The 23,413-nt window shown below is 38.8% G+C and overlaps 1 protein-coding gene across 1 annotated transcript in view; it reads right to left on the minus strand.

The window, feature by feature from the left end:
• The window catches only part of LOC145684039 (major facilitator superfamily domain-containing protein 6-like), a 116,421-nt gene that overhangs the window by 43,407 nt on the left and 49,601 nt on the right, over positions 1-23,413 (minus strand). The window contains exons 3-4 of the mRNA XM_081755866.1: positions 20,188-20,310; positions 775-1,488 (exon numbers count right to left, since the gene is read on the minus strand). Coding sequence (XP_081611992.1) covers positions 775-1,488; positions 20,188-20,310 — 837 coding nt within the window. The remainder of the gene's footprint in view (positions 1-774; positions 1,489-20,187; positions 20,311-23,413) is intronic.

Consider the following 23,413-nt stretch of genomic DNA (forward strand, 5'->3'; position numbering starts at 1 on the left):
CGCAACTCGCGTTGATGAAAGAAAGCGATCGGTACCAAAATTGGACACTTTCGGCCACCCGATTTCGTATTTAATTTGCCTTTCCGTAGACGAGTTGATCGATAAGTAAGTTGCATATAGACCCCTACCCAATTGTTAGGTATAACTCGGAAAATAAAGAAAGTGTCTAAATTCTTTACCGATCGGTTTCTTCCGTCAAGATGAGTCGTGTATGTATAATTATGTGTTGTTTGTGCGCAGTTGCTGGATATACCCTACCCCGAAAGCGGAAACTAATTGGAAACTGCATACTGGAATTGAGTTAGCAACAGTGGTAGAGCATCACCCCTGGTGCATGGCGTTCTTGGTTCGATCCCGCTCGTACCAAGTGAACTTTGTTGTTTACAAACACCGTGTTTTGGGGTTTTCTCGGGATTCTCCCGTTTCCTTCCACTTTCTTCATTCCACCATCATTTCTTATCATCACCGTCTCCTTTAGCCTAGCCGGCATAATCGTGGGACGTAAAACATAAGGATTGCATTTCATTTGAGTTAGCAAGTCTCCAATTTCGATGCCGATAGCTTTCTTTTTTCAAGATAAGTTATTGATATGTAAGTTGAAAATGCACAATCTCTGAATCCAAGTCTCGGAAAGTAAATTATTCCCAATGCAACTCTATCCATTGATAATTGACATGCACACATTGAGGGCTTTCGCTATTTATCCACTTCCTGCCCCAAATTATGGTCTAAAAGTATTATCAAAGTAACATTAATGAATAATCAAATCATTACCTAATTTACGACTCCTTTGGTCTATTAACAATCCTGTGAACGGCGAAAAGATAGCCATTCCAATCGTAGTAAAGATTCTTTCTCTTCCAAATTGTCCACCGAATTTTTCAATCATCAATAAAATAATAGGGTCCATCATGGTGGCACTTGCAGATAGCGCCCATGTGGCCAAGAATCGAAGCAGAAAATAAATCCAAAAAATAATTCTATTAGCCTTATCGTATACAAGAGGACAGTTGTCTGGTATATCTTGCGCAAAATGACATCGTAAAACTGAACACTGAATTTCTTTGATCTTGTGTTGTTTAGATACAATAACACCATGACAATCGAAGTTTTGTGTGTTGTTTAGTCGTTCGTACAAAATAGTTCGTAAAAAATCATTACTATTCGTGCTTTCCGGTAAAAGATTCAACTCAAAGTTCAAATTTTCACCACTCGAAGACACGTTAAGTGAGAGAGCATCCAAACAATAACACGAGGTAACACTTAATGGTGTGTTCTCGTATACATTGCAACTACTTTCTTCTGAGCAGGGTTGCCACCAGATTTCAGTTCTATTGTTGTTATAATCAGGTACAAAGTAAGCATCTGGAAACATTCGATGTGATTGGACGCTTGGCATAAGCATTAACGAATGGTGGAAAGCTGCATTAAACATGAAACCGAGCACAACTACTGGCTTGAATCTTCCAAATTTATCAACCAGAAATCCTGTAAAAAGAAAATAGGATAATGATTAAAATTTGCAAGTTTTAACTTTTTTCGTGTAAATATTAACCCCTCTCCCTCTCTCTTCTTTCCTTTACTTCCTTTCCCTTCCCCCACAAAGAAGAATCATACTCGTTTTCGTTCATTTTTAGGTTAAATATGTTATATGTATACGTTAAAAAAGTAAATTTAAGCCAAGTGAGAAAAAATAATCTTGCATTGATTTAGAGCAAACCATTGTTTTGAGCATGTGATTAGTGTTGTCTATGAGACGAGTCGAGAGATGGCGTGTTCTCGTCTCGTCTCGTAAAGTTATGTAGAAGTCTCGTCTCGATTCTCGAAGGATTATTTCTTGTCTTATATCGATTTCCGGAACCCCTTTTCTCGTCTCGTCTCGTTTTATAAATTTATGTGCAAACTATGTGCCCTTGTTTCCATCGTAATTTTACGAGGGGTGATCAGAAACTAAGATTACAAAGCCTGCAGTAAAACGTGTATTTATTATTTCATACAACCTATACAGCCAACATCGTAGGATGAGTTTGCAGATTCCTCCTTGTAAAAATCCTGTACTTGCGAGTTGAGACACGTTGTCACGAAGAGTTTCACCTCGTCTGAAGCGAAGCGACGGTATCCTAAGTGCTCCTTCAAGTGCGGGAACAGGTGAAAGTCGCTTGGAGCGAGGTCCTGGTTGTAGGGAGGGTGGTCGATGATGTCCTAGCGAAACTGCTTCAACAGCGTGGTGGTCTTCTGAGTTGTATGTGGGTGCGCGTTGTCGTGAAGGAAGATGACGCACTCGATGAGAAGTCCGGGCCGTAAACCTCTACCAGCTGCCGGCGAATTTCAGCTCCAGTTACATGTTTCGCCCACAGAATTCGAATAACTGAGCGGACTTCTTCGCGAGACCAGTCTTCCAAATGAGTAGCCATTTGTGTTTACGTGCCATTAGCGCCGTAGGTGGCGTGTGGCTAAAACTCTGCACAGTTACCAATTCTACGTAGTAAAATTATTACCGCACACTCCTCATTCCTCTATAACAGATTAAATTCCAGAAATATCAACCTTGTAACCTTAGTATCTAATCTTTCCTCGTATCTAGAAGTTATCAGAATCCTTATGCATCACGAGAAGTCCACGAAGGGTGTGGCATAACAACATTTAAACCATACATATAGTTGAAGTTTATTGTGTAATACTTGTGTATCCTTAAACGTTGATAAATGCTCTTCATTGTGCTCTTACAATTACTTTATCAATTTATTCTTTTTTTTTTTTTTTTTTCTATACATAGGTACGAGACCTAAGACGGATGAACTAATATTGCCTACAAGACTCGAGAAATTTCTCGTCTCCTTTTCGGGACGAGAATTGTAAATGTTTTTTCGTCTTGTCTCGAATTCGAAAGTGCACTTCTCATGTCGTTTTTAAGACGAGACGAGAAATATTTCGTCTCAAGAGCAACACTAACTACACTTATGCAACTCTAATAAACACGCGCAATTTTCATTAGTATGAAAATCTCACCTGGAGTCAGGGGCGTAAATAAGGGCCCCGCAGACCCCGCATTGTGGAGGGGGGGCCAAGCCACCACGGGGCTCCTAAATCGTGATGTAGGGCGTAGAGAAGGGGCCCCATTCCACGCTGTCTGCGGGGTGGCCCCCAAGCCCTTAGTTACACCACTGCCTGGAGTTGCATTATGATGGACAATCTTTACAAGAAAATGGAAGTTAATTTCAGTATAATAAATAATAATATGCTTTTCCATCATTTGAAATCATCGCTGCACATTGTGTGCGTTCTATATCCAAACTTATTCATCGAATGACTGCCAAGAACAAAGATTGCACATGTGAAATAAGCAAGCAGTTCAAGGTCTAAGCTGCCTCTTCTATTTCTGGAGAAATCTGGGCTCGATTTCTATTGAGGATTCATATATTTTATATTCCATGTTAAGTTATGGTTATACGTTTTATATAACTTCAATACGGAAAAGGAATATTAAATTACAAACGAAATACAGGGTATGACCCATCAGATCATCAGCACCCGCAGCGGAGGAGGAAGACGGGGCAATCTCCACCCTGGCTTTTCAAAAGGAGTTCACTTCTTCGGCATATATATGTCAAAACATATTAGATTTGTTGGTTTTAAATGAAATAATTATTATGTACACTCATGTCCAAAATAATTGTCGCATGTCTATAAATATGTTGTTGTAGGAATATAACTTGATAACGAATTCGCGCGGTATTTCTTATAATGTTAGTATGTGTATAATCGGCAAAGACATATATGTGGAAAATTTCATGTCAAAAGAGCAGTAAATAAGAACAATAAAACTTTGTTGTCCATTTAGCAACATTTTGTTTTACTCACTCTAATTTTCGTATTTATAATTCTTTTCCTATGAATTTTACAAACAAATATACATTTCCCGATTATACACATAGTATCAGTATTAAAAGTACCCTGCAAAATCATTATCAAATTATATTCTTACAACACTATAGTTATAGATATGCTACAATCACTTTGGACATGAGTGTACATCAAGGTGTGTTATGTTCGAATCTTTGCTTGTGTGTCAGTTGCCCCGTTGCCTTGGGAAAAATATTAGGGCGTTCTTGCGTCAGATGGCTTACTTTCAATTGAGTGATTGTCCTTTACATAATTTTTACTAGCTTCTGTACTGAACTTAGATACTTCTTAATTTAATTTGCTCCACAAACATCTGCAGTGTCAGGTTTTCTAAAAAAAAATAATCTTGTCCGGGAAGGGGGCAAAATCAAAACGTGAGGGGGATTGCGTTAGGACACTACTAGAGGACATGCTCTTTATAAGAGTGACATGTAATCACAATTAATTTTTATCTTTGCTTCGGAAGGAGGGATTTTCTCTCCCCCTCCCCTTAGAAAGTATGCCAGTAAGAAACACTGAGTGCTACGGCAATATCAGAAATGTTATGTCTCTAGCGAATTTGGGAGCATGAGCACCAAGTGGATTCAGTTTATGATATGGGTATACGAATACTTACACGTACAGACATCAACGGCACCGACTTTCCAAAATTTATGTGGGTGCACATAAATGGTGGGACGTGTTAGCCTACATGTTTTCACGGAAGCCTCGATGTTTGATTTGTTTTTAGTTAAAATCTTTTATGAGCACAGCCTGTGGCCGTGATAAAGTAAAATATACCGGTACTATAAGGATACGTTGGGGCTGCCCTAGTTCAGTCGGTAACACGGCTAACTTAAAAGCAAACGAAACGGGTTCAAACTTGGGTCCAAACTAAAAATCTTGTGTGGGTGCCAGAGTCCCAGAGCACCCACGTAGTCGGCATGTATGACAGATATACGAAAATAATGGGGATTCTTTAACAAAACGCGAAATACCTTATTATCACGAAGTTGAGCCATCCTTAGCCTGTAGTACAAATTGTGTTCGTTGCGTTTCTAACAGTTGTTGACAGTGATGGTTTCAGAAGATTTTCTCCGGGAAGTAATTTCAATACACAGGGGGTGTAAAGTAGTATTACGAAAATAGTGGGGTCACGATGGCTCAGTGGTTGAGCGCTTACTTCTGGTACGTGAGGTCTCTCTTCGATCCCCGGCCAAGTAAGTTTGTGGTGGACAATAAATGTTCGTGGTTTATCTATGTGTATTTCCGTTTTCTCGGTACTTTACCATTCCACCAATTCTGCCATTATCATTCACTTACCTTGATCATCATCTTCCTTCTTAGCCTAAAACCTAAAGGGCATAATCATGGGATTTTAAACTGAAATATTTTTTTCTTTTTTCTTTTCTTTTTTCTTTCTTACTTTTTTTTTTAACGAAAATAGTGGGGATTCACGTTGAACACAATAAGCCATAAGGTTCCGTGGTCCGAAGTGGGAATTCCACCCGCCAGGACATTCCTTGAAAGCATCACTGGTTATCGGCATATTTGAGCACACCAATACAAAACATACACCAATACAATAATGTTCTGTCGCCAGCCGAACGCTTGCTGTTTGTCGGTTAGTGAGATTCAACCTTAATGGCGTTATCAGATGAATCTATTCGAAATTGTCCAAATAACATGAAACTACTTTCTTCTTCGATTGGCGCTGAAGCCAAAATTTAACTCGCAGTACGAGACGTATAAGACCAATTCGGTTTCTTGGCCTTTGTTTCGAGTTCGTCCTATATTCAAATTAATTTTAAATGGGTCAAAACTTCAAAAATTTCCTGATTATCACAAAAGTATAAGAAATAGCTCTGCACAGTCTGTTATTCCCCTTAGCTTAAAATTTTAAATACTGCTTTCTTCTGCCCATACATTAAATATTTCGATTAGTAGTCTCATTCTGTCCCCTCCCTCTTCCAAGGTGTTAATCTAAAATTAAGATTTTTGATGTCATTCATAGAAGCGCCTGGAGGTCCTTCGTGGTTAACAAGCAACGTACAGAACAAGGCACGATCAGATCCGACTCAAACTTCGCCCAGAGAGCATATAATAGAAAAAAAGAAAAATGCCAAATTAGAGCTGCCCCCATCCAGAAACACAGGAGATATGCTCCGCAACATAACGCACCACGCGACAATATGATATAAGGTAAACGTCGCAGAATACCCGTTTATGTCGGAAACGGAAAGGATGGGCAGCACCAGGATATCAAGATATTTGATATGCTATAACACTGACTTGGTGGCCATCATGAAAGCCGCCATCTTGGATATAGCGTAAGGTATTAAAATGAGAAGCGGGGTGTATGATATATCAATGTAAGGTAAAATGCAAAAGGAAAACCAATGATGTAACCGCGAAAAACATATGTATGATGGTATGGATGGGACGAAGTGTAGAAGACTCGGGCAAAACAAACGTGTATTCGAAGGACAGAATAATAGGGCAAGACTCCACGATAAATGGTTCGCGACAAGTAACTGTAACAGTGTCTGTGCATGGAAGTGCATCCGCCTTGACAGATTATACCTTCCGAGGATATTGGGATTCCGTTTGGAACAGTGAAAACCACAATTGCAACCCGCGATACGATCACTCGTTTGGAGACTACATAGTGTTAATCTACAAAGGACTACCTCTTATGGAACAGCAATTCAGCACCTCACTCCGGAGTGTAGGACATATCATCTTGGCTTGGTGATCAAAAGCGCGACCTACCTGTGATTGAAGCCCACTCCTGGACACCGTTTTGTACGTTTCTTGTTCAATTTTCTTGTTGTTTCGTGTGAACAAGAGACATTTCGACCCACGTTCGTTTAAACAACATTATCTGAAACAAAGTGCGTACGGATGGGAAAGGCCAGCCCTGTTCTAGCTTACATTTCTTTACAAATGGATCTTTTCCTTTGCACGGTTTGCTACACTGTTTCACGACGGTCCCAAACAGTCACAATATCAGAGAAAGGCACCAATATCCTCGGAAGGCATAATCTGTCAAGGCGGATGCACTTCCATGCACAGACACTGTTGCAGTTACTTGCCGCGTACCATTTATCGTGGGCTCTTGCCCTTTTATTCTGCCCTTCGAATACACGTTTGTTTTGCCCGAGTCTTCTACACTTCGTCCCGTCCATACCATTACTCATATGATTTTCGCGGTTACATCATTGGTTTTCCTTTTGCATTTTACCTTACATTGTTATATCATACACCCCGCTTCTCATTTCAATACCTTACGCTATATCCAAGATGGCGGCTTTCAAGATGGCCGCCAAGTCAGTGTTATAGCATATCAAATATCTTGATATCCTGGTGCTGCCCATCCTTTCCGTTTCCAACATAAACGGGTATCTTGCGATGTTTACCTTATATCATATTGTCGCGTGGTGCGTTATGTTGCGGAGCATATCTCCGGTGTTTCTGGATGAGGGCAGATCCAATTTGGCATTTTTCTTCTTTTCTATCATGTGTTCTCTGGGCGAAGTTTGAGTCGGATCTGATCGTGCCTTGTTCTGTACATTGCTTGTAAGCGGTTAGCGTGCGCGCCTTTGGCGTGGGAGACCGGGTGTTCGATTCCCGGCGAGAGCTCATGTGGTTCAAATTCCACGTTACTCAGTAGGTCTACGTCTCATATAGCCTCGCTGCTGAAGTGGATGTTAAGCTCAAAATCAACTCAACTCAACTCATAGAAGTGCCTCGAAAATACTCAAGAAATGTTGTTGTGTTTGTTCGAACCCAAAACCCTCAATTTATTGTAAAGTCCAAGCTTTCTTCGCCAACCTGACATATCCAGTTTATCGGTTAGTAAGAATTACCCTTAAGAGTATTATCAGTTGAATCTATCAAAAGAGATTTCTCATTCAAACAAAAGGCAAGTGAAAACACGTGCGAGATATCTTGTATTACTTAACATTTCTTTCTGTGTACTTTAGGATTACATTATCTTACATTACGCTCTTATTTCATGTAAGTTTCTTCGTTAGATCCAGAGGATAAACAGTAATTTCTGTGCTAATGTTATCTCCTAATGGTTACATGAGAACTTTCCTCGAGAACGAGACAGTGTTGAAAGCTTGATATTATCTTAATTATTTTATCTAATAATAGAAATACTTCTTCTTGATTGAGCAGAAAGGCAATTGTAAAATTAATCCTCATTCTACAGGTTAAGTCTTACCATTTGATAATGTGCTACAACACGTGTGACTAGTGTTGTAAAGGGCTGAAAAAAAACGGAAATTTTGGGTTTAAAAAAAATTACCGTTTTTTTTTCGAGCTTGGAAAAGAAACGGAAAAATTGGGAAAAATTGAAATTTTCAAATATTTTACTACATTATGCTTTTAAAATGAAAACTATTTTATATTTACTAGTTTACAGTTAAGATCATTGAGTACTTATGTTTCTTGTATTAGAGTAGGGAAATTTTATGGCAACAAATATATTTGTACCACTTGTTTAAAGTTAGCACCGTGATAGAATGGAGTTATGACTACAAAAGTCCCTAAAATAATCCTAGTTAGATTAATTAATATAGACGCATTTAATTATGTTAAGTAATCTTATAAAGTTACCGTTTTATGGCAGGGAAGTGTTAAAATAACAGGGCCAGAATCATTTCAGTTAATATCAGTATGTTAAAATTATATATATATATATATATATATATATATATATATATATATATATATATATATATATATATATATATATATAATGGAGATACGTATCTTCCTTGTGCTGTGTAAATTTTTTGGAAATTTTGAACCCATTAGAGAAAATTGTTTGTTCGGAAATATTGGAAAAACTCGGAAAATATAATTTAAAAACTATTTCTTCGCCTGATGCTAATCTTATTTGCTGCAACGTGTCTGCAGCATATATACAGCGTATTTCGCTAGAGGAAAAATACTTAAAGCAACAGCTTTTAAATTTTCTTTTTTAGTTGTCTGATTCCTGATAAAAATCTCTCTTTATTATTTGTATATTTTTCGAACAACTCTAAAAGAAACATGATCTTATTTACATATACACACATAAACCGCACAAGTCTGTAAATTTGAGCAGCAACAAATATATTAAAGAATTTAACATGTGAAACTTCCGTTCGTTATTATTAAAGACTAGCAGAATACCTGTTCTTCGCACGGAGAGAATACGTTTCATTTTGGGTATAAAGGACAATAAAACTGTCACCAATAAACTTAGGGACCCCCAAAACTATGAATTCGACACTAGTATTAGTCATTTTCAATTACTTTTACATTTCACCCTCCCCCTTTACGATAATAGGGGCTGAATTTGGATTTAAACGGCATCAGAAGTGTGACTGTTCATCTTACGAGGAAACGGTCTTAAGTGTAAACAACCGATTTGGCTTGGGTCCGGATATGTGTTACGGGTGACCAAAGTAAGAGACACGTATTTTGGCGTTTGGGCCCATACGCAGAAATTTCCGAATTACGGGGCTCCAAAGTGACCCTACATGCTATAACTAGGAAGCGAATGACGTTACTTGTACACAACCGATTTGTTGGAGTCCGGATATGTGTTACGGGAGACCAAAGTAGGAGATACGTGTTTTGGCGTTTGGACCCATACGCAGAAATTTCCGAAATACGGGACCCCAAAGTGGCCCTACATGCTATAACTAGAAAACGAATGACGTTACTTATACACAACCGATTTGGCTGGGGTCCGGATATGTGTTACGGAAGACCAAAGTAGGAGACACGTATTTTGGCGTTTGGGCACATAGGCAGAAATTTCCGAAATACGGGGCCGCAAAGTGCCCTACATACCATAGCTAGGAAGCGAATGGCGTTACTGGTGCAAAATGTTGGCCTGGGTTGGAATATGTTATAATATATCCAAAGGTATGAGACTTGTGTTTGTTGTTAGGTCCCACAAAAAGGAATGTCGAATGTACAGGGTCCGATATTGGTAGATTTTCAATAAGGCCATGAAGTTGGCGTATGTGGTAACCATGCAATTCTGAACAGATGTCCAGCTGGAACGAGCCGTCGAGGGGATCTGCTGACCACGAGGGTGTCAACGGAGCGAAAGAATGTTTGCGTTTTTCGCTTGTATTTCTATGGCTAGGATGTGTGGAAACCGGACGGTACACTTCTGTGCAGGAGAGTGAACATTAATATTTAATCGATTTGGCGTTGCTGTCAGGAAACCGAGCACAGTGGCGGAAGTAAAGTTTGCCGCCCTGTCAGATTTTGTCGGAAGATAAACTACATGTCTTCGACTTGGGCTTATAATAGCCATATCCGAATCCCAGCCAAACCGGTTGTGTACAAGTAACGTCATTCGCTTCCTAGTTATGGCATGTAGGGCCACTTTGGGGTCCCGTATTTCGAAAATTTCTGCGTATGGGCCCAAACGCCAAAATACGTGTCTCCTATTTTGGTCTTCCGTAACACATATCCAGACCTCAGCCAAATCAATTGTGTACAAGTAACGTCATTCGCTTCCTAGTTCTAGCATGTAGGGCCACTTTGGAGCCCCGTATTTCGGAAATTTCTGCGTATGGGCCCAAACGCCAAAATACGTGTCTCCTACTTTGGTCTCCCGTAACACATATCAGGACCCCAGCCAAATCGGTGTGAACAAGTAACGTCATTCGCTTCCTAGTTATAGCATGGAGGGCCACTTTGGGGCCCCGTATTTCGCAAATTTCGTCGTATGCGCCCAAACGCCAAAATACGTGTCTCCTACTTTGGTCTCCCGTAACACATATCCGGACCCCAGCCAAATCGGTTGTGTACAAGTAACGTCATTCGCTTCCTAATTATAGCATGTAGGACCACTTTGGGACCCCGTATTTCGGAAATTTCTGCGTATGGGCCCAAACGCCAAAATACGTGTTCTCCTACTTTGGTCTCCCGTAACACATATCCCGACCCCAGCCAAATCGGTTGTTTACACTTAGTACCGTTTCCTCGTTAGCCACCCCGAAAACTATGATTTCGACATCAATATCTGCCATTTTCGATCATTTTTATATATCCTTTCTCCTTCTCCAAAGCTGCGGCGCTGAATTTGGATTTAAACAGCATTGGAATTGTTAATGTTCATCTCACGACCCTCAAACCATGGATTCGACACTAATATCGATCATTTTTGATCACTTTTATATACTTCTCCCCTCTCCCCCGCCCCAAGTTACGAGGATGAGTTTTGATATAAACGGCATCGGAAGTGTTACTGTTCATTTCAGTGACCCCAAAAACTATGGATTCCACTCTAATATTGGTTATTTTCGTTCATATTTATATATCTTCCCACCCCCAAGTTACGAGGATGAATTTTGATTTAAACGCATCGAAAGTATTACTGTTCATCTCAGCAACCCCGAAAACTATGGATTCGACAATAATATTGGTCATTTTCCATCATTTTATATATCTCTCCTACCCTTCCTCCAAGTTACAGTGCTGAATTTGAACTTAAGCTTCATCGGAAATGTCACTGTTCACCTTAGCAACCCCAAAAACTATGGGTTCGACACTAGGATCGGTAATTTTCAATATATATCCGCACTTCCTTCCTCCAAGTTGCACCTTCAAAGTGAAATGGTAACATCCATCTCAGGCCCGAACCTCATCTAGAAAATATGGTGTAAATTTTTATCGAGATCATTCTGGTGGTTCAAGAGTTGTTAAGTTACAAATATAGTCGCTTTCATTTTTATACATATAGATAATTTGTCGCTTGTCGCACTAGAAAACACGTATTTGTTTACATACAAAATTTTGTACATAAAGTTTATATTAAAGTCTGTACTTGAATATTAATTAATAGTAATTATATGTCTTAGCATGCGCGCCGACTAGGTGGGTGCTCCGGGGCTCCGGCACCCACACAAATAATCTTGTGTGGGGGGCGCACTCACAAGATTTTTAGTTTGGATCCGGGTTTGAACCCGTTTCTCTTGCGTTTAAGTCAACCATGTTATCGACTGAGCTAGGTAGAGCAGCCCCAACTTATCCTTATGGTACTGGTATATTTTGCTTTATCACAGCATAGCCCTTTATTTCAGTGTTTATAAAAGCTTTTAAGTAAAAACAAATCTATCAAATATCGAGACTTCCCTAAAAACATATAGGCTAACACGTCCCGTTATTGATATGCACCACAGAAATTTTGGAAAGTCGGCGCCGTTGTGTCTTAGTGCATGAGTGTTAGTGAAATTTGCCTACTGCTCTTTCTTTTAAGAAGTAATTTGGTTAAAATTAACAAAATTTCACTCTAACGGAGCCCTATTTGTTGCAATATACGGTAAACGCTTCATGATGGTAGATGTGTATGCAATTGCAAACGTTCTGTAATTAATGCACAACCAGGACTAAACGACGAAAAGGCACATAAAGAAAATGAGTGTAGACTATTAATTTTCAAGAATAATTACAACAGTTTTATTTTCTAATGCTTTTTTTAAGTATTCACAATATTGATATTTCTCAACTTACATTTTTCACGCGTTTGGAAAAAAAACTGTTCCATTACTAGTAGAACTAACTTAATACAAAGATTTTTGTTATTTTCCCAATTTTTCCAATTTTTCCGGAAAGAAACCGAAAAAAAAAACGTTTTTTCACCAGCAGATTCAAAATTTCCGGAAATTTTACAACACTACGTGTGACACAATCAATCTACATAACACAATATTACAACGGTCAATGGGATTATCTTTGAATGTCCTACGTGGATGTCCATAGGTCCTCGTGTGATTATCCGCATAAAGCCCAGAGATATCCACAGGAATCCCGTTGCAAGGCCTATTTCTGGGACAGAAGCAGAAATCCAAAATCTTACTGGTAAAAATGGGACCTCCAATGGATATATAGTGTATAAGCGTGTCCACCTTGCTCGCATTCTCCCTTTTGGATGGGATGAACCCTACCTTACAGGATCTGCCTGATAGATTATGGCTAGTCCGTGATTGCAAGGGCTTGTGGTTGTTCCCCAGTAAGAGCTGTTCTTATGATTGCCCAAGCAATCATGAAACCTTCAGAGAATGTGATAGGTTAAACCCATCAAGAAGTTCGACTGACCGCAGAAAAGCCGAAATGTTTCGAGGCAAAATAAGAAGAAAAAAGTCTTATAAGAAAGGGTTTTTCTCTTTAAACCCTTGTATTTCCAGTTACAATATATTTGAGGGGGTAAGATGGGCGTCCCACAATTATGCACTGAGGCTAAGGGAGACGGTGATGATGAGAAATGAATGAAATGGTGGAATGAAGAAAGTGGGAGGAAACGGGTGAACCCCGAGAAAACCCCTACACACGGTGTTTGTCCACCACACAAAGCTTACATGGCGCGAGCTGGGGTCAAACCAGGGACCCCATTCACCAGGAGTGAACGCTTTACCACTGAGCCGCATCGGCCCTCCAGTTCGTTCATATATTCAATAGCATTTTCTCGTCAATGTTTGTCACAACTTCAGGGATCCGTTTCTTTAGTTTTTCACTATTGTTTGCATAGGTATTAAATAAGCTGCTCAATCCTTCATGTATTCCGTGTAATAAGAAATCACATAGTGTGAGATCTGGAGACCTCCACAAACAGTGTTTTCTAACCTGATCAATCATTTATTCCAACCCTGTATAGTTCTTGCAATGTTTTGTTTAAAAAAAAAAATCTCGAAAAACAAAATAATATACATCTTTAAAATTACGTTTGAATGTTACTGGAAGAAATAATTTTATATATTTTTTTGAAACAAAAATGTTTTTTTGCCTTGCAGCACACTCATAATTATCCAATTAGTCGTTTTCCATGACTGTTCGAATTTTTGCTTCGATCATTCAGTCATTTAGTCACTGTTCGAATGCTGTATACAATTTTAAGTTTTATTAAATTGTCATTCAAATTTCTAGAATACAAAGGTACCGTGTGCGTAGATTTCCTCGAGGTTCTTCTGTTTCTCCCACTTTCTCATTCCATTGATTCTTCCATCATCAGTTACTTGCTTTAGTCATCGTCTCCGCTAGCCTAATTAGCATAATCATGAAATGTTAAACTCAAAGATTTATTTTTTTCTACATACAAAAGCTAATAAGCTTCCGTATATATGAAATGTGAAAATTGCTGTACGCCGCAGGCGCAGCGCAAAAACGTAAAAGTTGCGCTATTGAGGTTGTAGTGTATGGTGTGTCTCCTGGTAAAGTAGTCGCGTTGCGAGAAATCGAATTGAGTTGACAGTCAATCAACTCTGTGGGGAAGTATATTGCAGCACAGTCCGATGCACAACTTCAGTTGTTTCAGCATAGTCAAACATTGCCATAAACACGAATGAACTGTCTCAAGCAAGACATCCAGCCACATAACCAATGCTTATATTCTACAGACGGATGAAAGCTAGGGCTGGAATGCATGCTATTCCCTTCACCTACACCCGGTGAAGAATACCAATGCCAGTCCAGTGGACTGCTGTACAGTACCTTTGGACTTCTAAAATATTGCTTATCTTCTCGTAAAGTACGCACAGGTGCCTTTGTCCTCTGGAAAGCACCCCAACAGAACTGAAATAAAATACCCATTGTATAAGTCTTTTCCAGTGAAAAGTGCTCTTCCAGCAATAGTAGAGAGTGCTAGTCGTCACTGAGGTTGCTACCTGTGCTGAATTAGGTGGAACATCCCGAATTTTAAGAAAATTCCCAACGTTCCTTATGCCTTATGCAGTTTATACACGGTGAAAGAAAGTTTGAACAAGACCATTCAATACTTCAAAGGACCCCGCACTTTTCTTATGGAAAGTGGCTTTCGGCTAATGTTGTTGAAACTTCGCTGGTTGATAGTTCTTAACATGTGGATCAAAAGTCTCAATGGGCACAAAGACCGAAATCCACTCCTTCCCCCCAAAAAACCGCCTCCAAGTAGCTGGGGGGATTGAACTGATTTCAGCATGTAAAACAATTTGTTGTTTTAATCAACTCAACAAGGACCCCAAACAACCACATGTTAGACTATCAAACTACCCCACTTGACACCGCCCTCTTCCCCCCACATATCCCCCCCCGCGAATTACCTTACGGATGTTCCATATTACTGTAGTTTATAGTTGCGCGTATCTGTTGAAATACCTACAGTTTTGGTCTCACCGACGATATAATGGGTTTCACGTATCGCTGATTACGAATCTGAGGTGAGAGTTCTAGAATTCAAGATGGAGGATCAATATGGCGGATCAAAAACACGAAACTCCTGAATGTAGCCACAAATAGCTGTTTACTAGGGTATTTTGGGTCGTTGGTTACGAATCTGAGGTCAAAATTCTTGAATTCAAGATTGCAGATCCAATATGGTGGATAAAAACGTTGAAGCCACAAATCGTAGTAGACTAGAGTGTTTTTAGATCGCTGTTTAAGTACGCAACATTCCTTGATACTTCAGCCACCATGTAGAATTATTCTGCACCCTTGCCCTTTGCCAAAACCCACCACAGATATCTTAATGCTGAACGGTGTTAAAATAATTCATCAATTATCTGTTCATTATTTTCATCATTTCGGTTTGCAGCATCTAATGTGGTACTTAGCAATGAGTCATCGGGATATCTAATATTCTGTAAATGTCGTGCATGGCCTAAATACCACAAGACACTTGCAGCGTGCGCACATGTACCTAATGTACGAGCACCGCTTTGACATGTACAGTAGTAACCTTGAATAACATTTTGATCATAATCCTGGTCATTGTGTTAGTAGGCAGAGGATACCGCGATGCAATTCCTTTACTGGAATATTTAGGAATTGATCATAGAATGCCCGCACTCCTACTACCACGTGAAAGACAACTATCAACAGAAGATGCGAATACTTCTCGACTGGTTACTAAAAGTCGATGGATAGTCGAGGCAAGAAACGGGCATCTAAGATCTGTTTTTAAGTTTCTAGCACAAACATTGAATCCGCAACATGCAAAAAAACTGAATAGTTTCTACCGCATAGCTGGAGCTGTTTTGAACAGATACCATCCCGTTATTTTCATGCAAGATGCAACCATTGAATTAGATAGAGAAATGGGAAATAGGTCAATCATGCCGAACGTTGTTAAAGCAAGAGTGGAGGTAGATAATCTTATTAGAAGTAACGGTCAATGGGTACCGCTGAATGATCAAAGCCTAATTGATTTCTCTGTACTTAACTTAAACTACTTACGAGATTTGACTGTAGGCACATATCAAGTAGATCTCTCATCCTCTTACGTCCAAGATAAACTAATACGAGATAAGGATGAGCAATTCCAGCTTGACGAAAACGTAACTGAACCGGGATTCCTGCGCATACGTGTCTACTCAAGGTTTCGCAATGCAACTAAGCATCAAGTTTTCATAGCATATGTAGCCAATGATGAAGATGACTAGGATTATGATCAAAATGTTATTCAAGGTTACTACTGTATATGTCAAAGCGGTGCTCGTACATTAGGTACATGTGCGCACGTTGCAAGTGTCTTGTGGTATTTAGGCCATGCACGACATTTACAGAATATTAGATATCCCGATGACTCATTGCTAAGTACCACATTAGATGCTGCAAACCGAAATGATGAAAATAATGAACAGATAATTGATGAATTATTTTAACACCGTTCAGCATTAAGATATCTGTGGTGGGTTTTGGCAAAGGGCAAGGGTGCAGAATAATTCTACATGGTGGCTGAAGTATCAAGGAATGTTGCGTACTTAAACAGCGATCTAAAAACACTCTAGTCTACTACGATTTGTGGCTTCGACGTTTTTATCCACCATATTGGATCTGCAATCTTGAATTCAAGAATTTTGACCTCAGATTCGTAACCAACGACCCAAAATACCCTAGTAAACAGCTATTTGTGGCTACATTCAGGAGTTTCGTGTTTTTGATCCGCCATATTGATCCTCCATCTTGAATTCTAGAACTCTCACCTCAGATTCGTAATCAGCGATACGTGAAACCCATTATATCGTCGGTGAGACCAAAACTGTAGGTATTTCAACAGATACGCGCAACTATAAACTACAGTAATATGGAACATCCGTAAGATAATTCGCGGGGGGGGATATGTGGGGGGAAGAGGGCGGTGTCAAGTGGGGTAGTTTGATAGTCTAACATGTGGTTGTTTGGGGTCCTTGTTGAGTTGATTAAAACAACAAATTGTTTTACATGCTGAAATCAGTTCAATCCCCCCAGCTACTTGGAGGCGGTTTTTTGGGGGGAAGGAGTGGATTTCGGTCTTTGTGCCCATTGAGACTTTTGATCCACATGTTAAGAACTATCAACCAGCGAAGTTTCAACAACATTAGCCGAAAGCCACTTTCCATAAGAAAAGTGCGGGGTCCTTTACACGTTCCAAGGAATATTGTTCAAGACACTTGAACAAGAGTCTCGAATGAACTTGAAACAATTTTTACACGATCACAGAGGTACCGAATCGTATTTTATATATTTGTTGATAGGTAGCCGTCCAGAACAAGAGACCGAAACTACCATACCCGATATTCTTGTATTTTTAACTTCCAAATTAATCGTGTACATTGTCAACAAGATTACTAACAATATCTTCCAGCGCGTATATTGTTCTTTGTTTATTATGATACTGCACACTTTGAATATCAGATAAATATGGATAACATTAATAAAAAGATATTTATTCAACAACTGACGCTCTGTCTCACGATGCAACATAGTTGTTTTGTATTTTCCTGTAATCAACTCGGGTGCTGATTGGCTATTAAATGCTCTTGAATTGGATTACTTAGAACAGAACCGAAACGAAATCTTGAATTCAAGACAAAAGTTACGTTAGTGCTGATATGTCTTTTTCACCAAATAGTCATGAATGGTCTTGAACAAGAGTCTTGTTCAAGTTTTCTTTGACCGTATACAGACAGCATTAGAGGGACGCGTTATATGTCGGAACCAAATTATCAGAAACACTTACAAAATATGCAATAGATATTCTTATGTGACAATTGTAAATTTCGACCCACAAAGTGTAATACCTATGGCTGTCAATATATTTTCATATTGACAGCAGTGAAATCACCATCAATAATGTTATTCTTTGACCGGCTCCATAGTTTGTAACATCCACTAAATTAACCGTCAAGGAAAATGACGATATGAGTTTTCTGTTTCTTGATTTAATTTAAATTTTCATTCATGAATGTATGTATTTCTTTCTTTATTCTTAATACAGTAGCCGAAAATCTGAACTAATTGGGATCACAGGTAGTTCGGATTTTCAAATTGTTCGGGTTTTCGAAAATGACAAAGAAAATGTATATTTAAGCTTAAATATATGTACTGTACGGTATGCTCTTTTGTCGATACAGTGGTTATACGGTATATACAGTAATTACAATACCGTACGTAAGGCTACTTACATTTAATGTTTCTGAAGAACCTGCTCGTACACTAAATTACACTGTTCTTGCAACTCACACTTAAAATTTAATTGTATAGGCCCAAGGGAAAATAAAAATAAAACTGTGTATGACAAACAATTACGTATGAATGAACTTTTATAAAAATCACTGACTTTACACAACGCCCATGGACAACCCTATTGCTTGTTTATCACTAGCGCTAAAACAAAATGTAAAAAGCTTCTAGAGACCGCGTTCAGATTTTTGACGTTCGGATTATCGACGTCCTACTGTAAATTGTTCCGTGTATAAATTTGTGTATGAATAATGGCCGATCTGCACATGTTTGATAGGTGTATAGCCGTTTTAGACATACTGAAACGTGAAACAGTAATTACACAGAACCAACCGGTAGTAGAAAGGCAAAATGTAAGTAAGTGAACACTTCAAAATCGTCTGTGTGGAATTCCTATCAAGGTAATTTTCTGCTAATGTACGCACAATTTCATCACTTCGAGTCGAAGCATTCAATCCCATCAGCACAAACGTGACTTTTGTATATACTGCATATATCCTAATGTAGTAAATGTTTACTTTCCCAAAATTTTACTCAATAGGGGGGTTTCATACCAAAACACCCGTTGCATGCGCCACTGGAAAAAAATATTTGAATAATATCCCATAATTCGATCAAATATTTTTTTTAAATCAATCTTTCGAATGATGAATAACCTCTAACAAACAGTACTACAAACCTCACTTTTTCTCGAATGTTATCTTGTTATCGCTACATTGTTCTGTCTCACGTATGATGCTGTCGGGGCTCAACACTGTTTAATAGATTATTTTCTTAGGAGGACAAGAAGCTACAGCAGGAATTGAACTATTTTCCATATATATATATAATATGTGAGAATGCATAAGAACGTAAGTTTAAAAAAAAAAAAAAAAAGTTGTTGCAACAACCCAGCCCTCTATAGAGAAAGTTGGCAATGTAAGGGGATGGAGTTAAACAACGATTGGGTAACGTAGGTTTTCTTCAAAGGCTTTTACCCAAGGGCGCCGATTTCTCTGTAACTTTGGGGGGGGGGAATTCATAAAAAATACATATAACAAGAAAAATACCTATTCATAAAAATACAGGTTGGCCCACATGAGATTTGGGGGACCCGGACCCCCAGGATCGGCGCCCTTGCTTTTACCAGCCACTAAATTAAAAATCTTACATTCACTTTGAGCCCTATTGTCCCAGCCTATCTAATCAACTAGATAGATATTCAAATCAACTCGAAATGGACCCGAATTTCAGAAATTTACTGATTATTACATAACTGTAGACTTTTCTATGTAGGTATGAGTTTCCCTTCAGTCTAATTTTCTCGCACGCATTTCATATTTCGAATTGAGAGATAATTGAGCTGGTTAAGGCCCAATTGGTGTAACTCCAATTTCCGTTAGGGATGTTTTTGTTTGTTCTTGTTTTCTCATTACGTGACCTAAACGTTGCAGTGTTTCGTGTGTTTTCGGGGTGTTACCAACATATATATTGTTTGTTAAGAATAATAGCAGTACATAGTATGTCTGTGGGTAACGCCCCGAAAACACACGAAACACTGCAATGTTTAGGTCACGTATTGAGAAAACAAGAACAAACGAAAACATTCCTAACCGAAAATTATACACCAATTGGGCCTTAACCAACTCAATTCTGCCCCGAAATGAAACATTGTGAAATTGTTTTCAATGTACTATATATGGAACTTCATAAATAAATAGAGTTTGAGTTAAGTATAGAATAAATAATAATAATAAAATATATTTGTCATTCTTACAAGCGACCTGAAAATCATATTCTGGTCCGAATTCATACGAAATCTTAAACCCTTACCTGTGAGAGGCGGGCTCAAAAAAGTTGTGAAAGGAAGGACCAAATAAATTATTGCTATTTCTTCAACTGTCAGTCCAACATCCTGCATATGGATAGTGAGATATGGCAACAGAGCAGCCATTGCTATAATGAGAATGCAATATAATTGTAAGTCAATATATCAATATATGTAGGTCAATATATCGTCCTTTTATTAACAAGCAATGTTTCTTCCCAACTGTTTAACGGGTTTAGAAAATCTGATTTTTTTTAAGAGTAATTCACCTTCAAGACTGGACATTTTGTAAAGTAGTAAGTGTTAATGGTCAGAAATTGCAAAGTAATATTAATATTGTAATATTATTAGCATTTAACAGGGGGAAATATCGAAAGATGATATATATATATAGAAGTCCATAGGTCTCACTCAGTTGGACTAAATTATATGTGTGAATGTATTCTTCTTCTTATAAATGCTTCTTATAAGCCCATTTCATATTAACTTAAATTTATCATGTGAATCAGAATCTAAAACTCTATAGTACAGCTCAGAAATTTGAATAATTGGTGAAAAATACACTGTAGAGCACCTAATTTCTTACTTTACACAAAACGGTAGTACTGTTTTTTATTTTTTTTCAGTACTAGCATATTTTAGTAAGTGTTCTCGGACTACCAACCAGGTGAAGATATTGACATCCAACGTTTGGAGTGCAGACATTGGATTTCATTTTCCCAGGGATTGTGATGGAGAGATCGGAGATATTTGGGCATATGTATGTGGTGACTACTACTCAGGGGTGGAGCTATGAATAGTGGTCTGTGATTGGCTGAGGGAAATGCTGGCTCCTAATTGGCTGGCTGAAGGAAATGTTGGCTCCTGATTGGCCGGCTGAGGGAAATGCTGGCTCCTGATTTGATATTGTTGCGGCTACGAGAAATGGCTTTGTTGAACGCCTTTTTTTTTATTTGTTTTTTAAACCCGAAAAGGGCCGACTAGACAGGGCTGAGTTGATACTCATTGTCTGCATTGACATTGTTCCTTTCATGTAAGATGACTATGGCTTCCTTTATTATTCTATCCCAAAAATTGCTCACTTGGCTACTATGGTGGTATTTGTAAAATTGACTCTGTGTCCTAGCTCTAAGCTACGCTCTGCTAGTCTTGACTTTTCGTGTTGCTTAAATCCTATGTAGCTGTTGTGTTCTTTGCATTGTTGTTCGATGATACATCCAGTTTGCTCTATCTATATTCTGTCACATTCATAAGATACACGATATACTCCAGAAATGTTCAGGTGAATGTTGTCTTTCACTTGTTCGAGTAAAGATCTGATATTGACTGGAGCTTTGTAAATAACTCTTATACCATGTTTGTCAGGTATTCTGCTGAGTTTATTAGAGGTGTGGCCGATGAAAGACAATACGGTAGTAAAGAGATAATGCTCACTCTTGACTTTTCTTTATCACTTTTTGTTGGGAAGTAACGGCTCCTTTTACGGCTATGTTAATACTTGTAAGACTGTAGCCATTCTCTTGTAACGTCAAACGGACATTATTGAATTCCTCTGGTAAACTTTCCTTGTCATTTATGAAGACTGCTCTATGAGTCAAGGTGTTAGCACTATAGATGTTGTGACTTGTGATGAAAGCTGCTTCTATTGAGATAAAGATCCATGTGTCAGTTTCCTATATACGCTGTGTCCTAATGTTCCATCAGGTTTACGGTGAACAAGAATATCAAGAAATGGGATTTATCCTTCCTACTCCAATTCCATGGTGAATTTGATTTAAGGGTGACGACTGCTGAGAAATTTTAGAAAATCCTGTGGTGTTTCAGTTCCATGTGGCCAGATAACAAATGTATCATCAACATATCTAAAGAAACAGGGTTGCTTAAGAACCGGCGCACCCAGAGCTTCATGTTCAAAATGCTCCATGTGGAAGTTGGCAATGGCTGGAGAGAGAGGGGACCCAATTTTACACATGCCAAATCCTTTGTTCACAGTAACAGCCATCATACAAAAGTACGCGGAAGTCAATGTATGGTGAAACAGGTTAGTTAGTTCCGGGATGAAGTGATTTCGTATCGGCTGCATCGTATTCTTGACAGAAACTCTAGTAAATAGAGCAACTATGCAGAAATGGACTAGGAGGTCGTTTGGATTCACTTTCCAGTTCTTCAGGATCTTATCAAAATCAGAGGAGATTTTAATGTGATATTTATAGTTTCTAACCAACGGATTTCAAGTTTGTGTGAGGTGCTTTGCAAGGCGATATGTATGCGCTGACAATGAGCCTCAGAGACGCACCAATCTTGTGAACTTTTGGTAAACAATAGAATCGTGATGGTTGGCTTCCGTACACGGACTGAGTTTTGTGTAGATCTTCGGGAAGTCTAAATTTCTTCAGCAACAGGTGGGTTTTCCCCTCAATAGTTGATGGCTGGCCTTTAGTTAGCTTCTTGTAGGCTGGGTCATCTTGTAGGTCAGCTATTTTCTCCTTATAAGCTTGTGTAGGCAGTAGAATGTTGTCATTACAGCTGTCAGCTGGCAGTATTGTTACATCTGGGTTATCACGAAGCGACTTAAAAGCAGCATGATCTGCTTTCATATGTTGGATTTTATTAGAATTGCCCTAGAAAGAACCTGTTTGGCTTCCACTCGTATCTGGTCACTCACATCCTATAGCAGATGGCTGGCGGCTCGTTCAATTCCGGCTATGATCTCCTCGGAGGGGATGTACTTTGGTGTAGAGACGAAATTTGGTCCTTCCTTAACCATGAAGACGCTGGCGTCATCTAATTGTTTATCTGTTAGGTTAACGATGTGCTTGTTATCATTGGATCTCGGTATTTTAATTTTCTTAGTCTGCAAACGTGATAACTTCTTTGCTTGATAAGATACGTTATGTCGCAATTGGTAGACACTACTTGTGATTAACACATTCCCAGTTAAATGGTGACAGAATAGAAGTTCTAGAGGCTACTTCCGTCTTTATTGGATGAATGTTAAGAGAACCACAAGGACAAACCTCGATAACCACTTGTGATCTCCGGTCCACAGTTTTTGTAGCGCTGCACTAGTGGATCCAGATCCAGTGGGGATGAGAGACGCATCGATTCCTGAACGATGATACGAAATGGATGTTTCATGAAGCATAACATTTCAGTTCAAAGAGCAAAAATAGTTTCACCTTTTTTTCTACAGTTGCTCTTGCAAAAAGTGAAACATGCACTCACTCCTAA

This window comes from Thermobia domestica, chromosome 4 (assembly GCF_964235325.1).
Source record: "Thermobia domestica chromosome 4, izTheDome1.hap1.1, whole genome shotgun sequence".
Lineage (NCBI taxonomy): Eukaryota > Metazoa > Arthropoda > Insecta > Zygentoma > Lepismatidae > Thermobia > Thermobia domestica.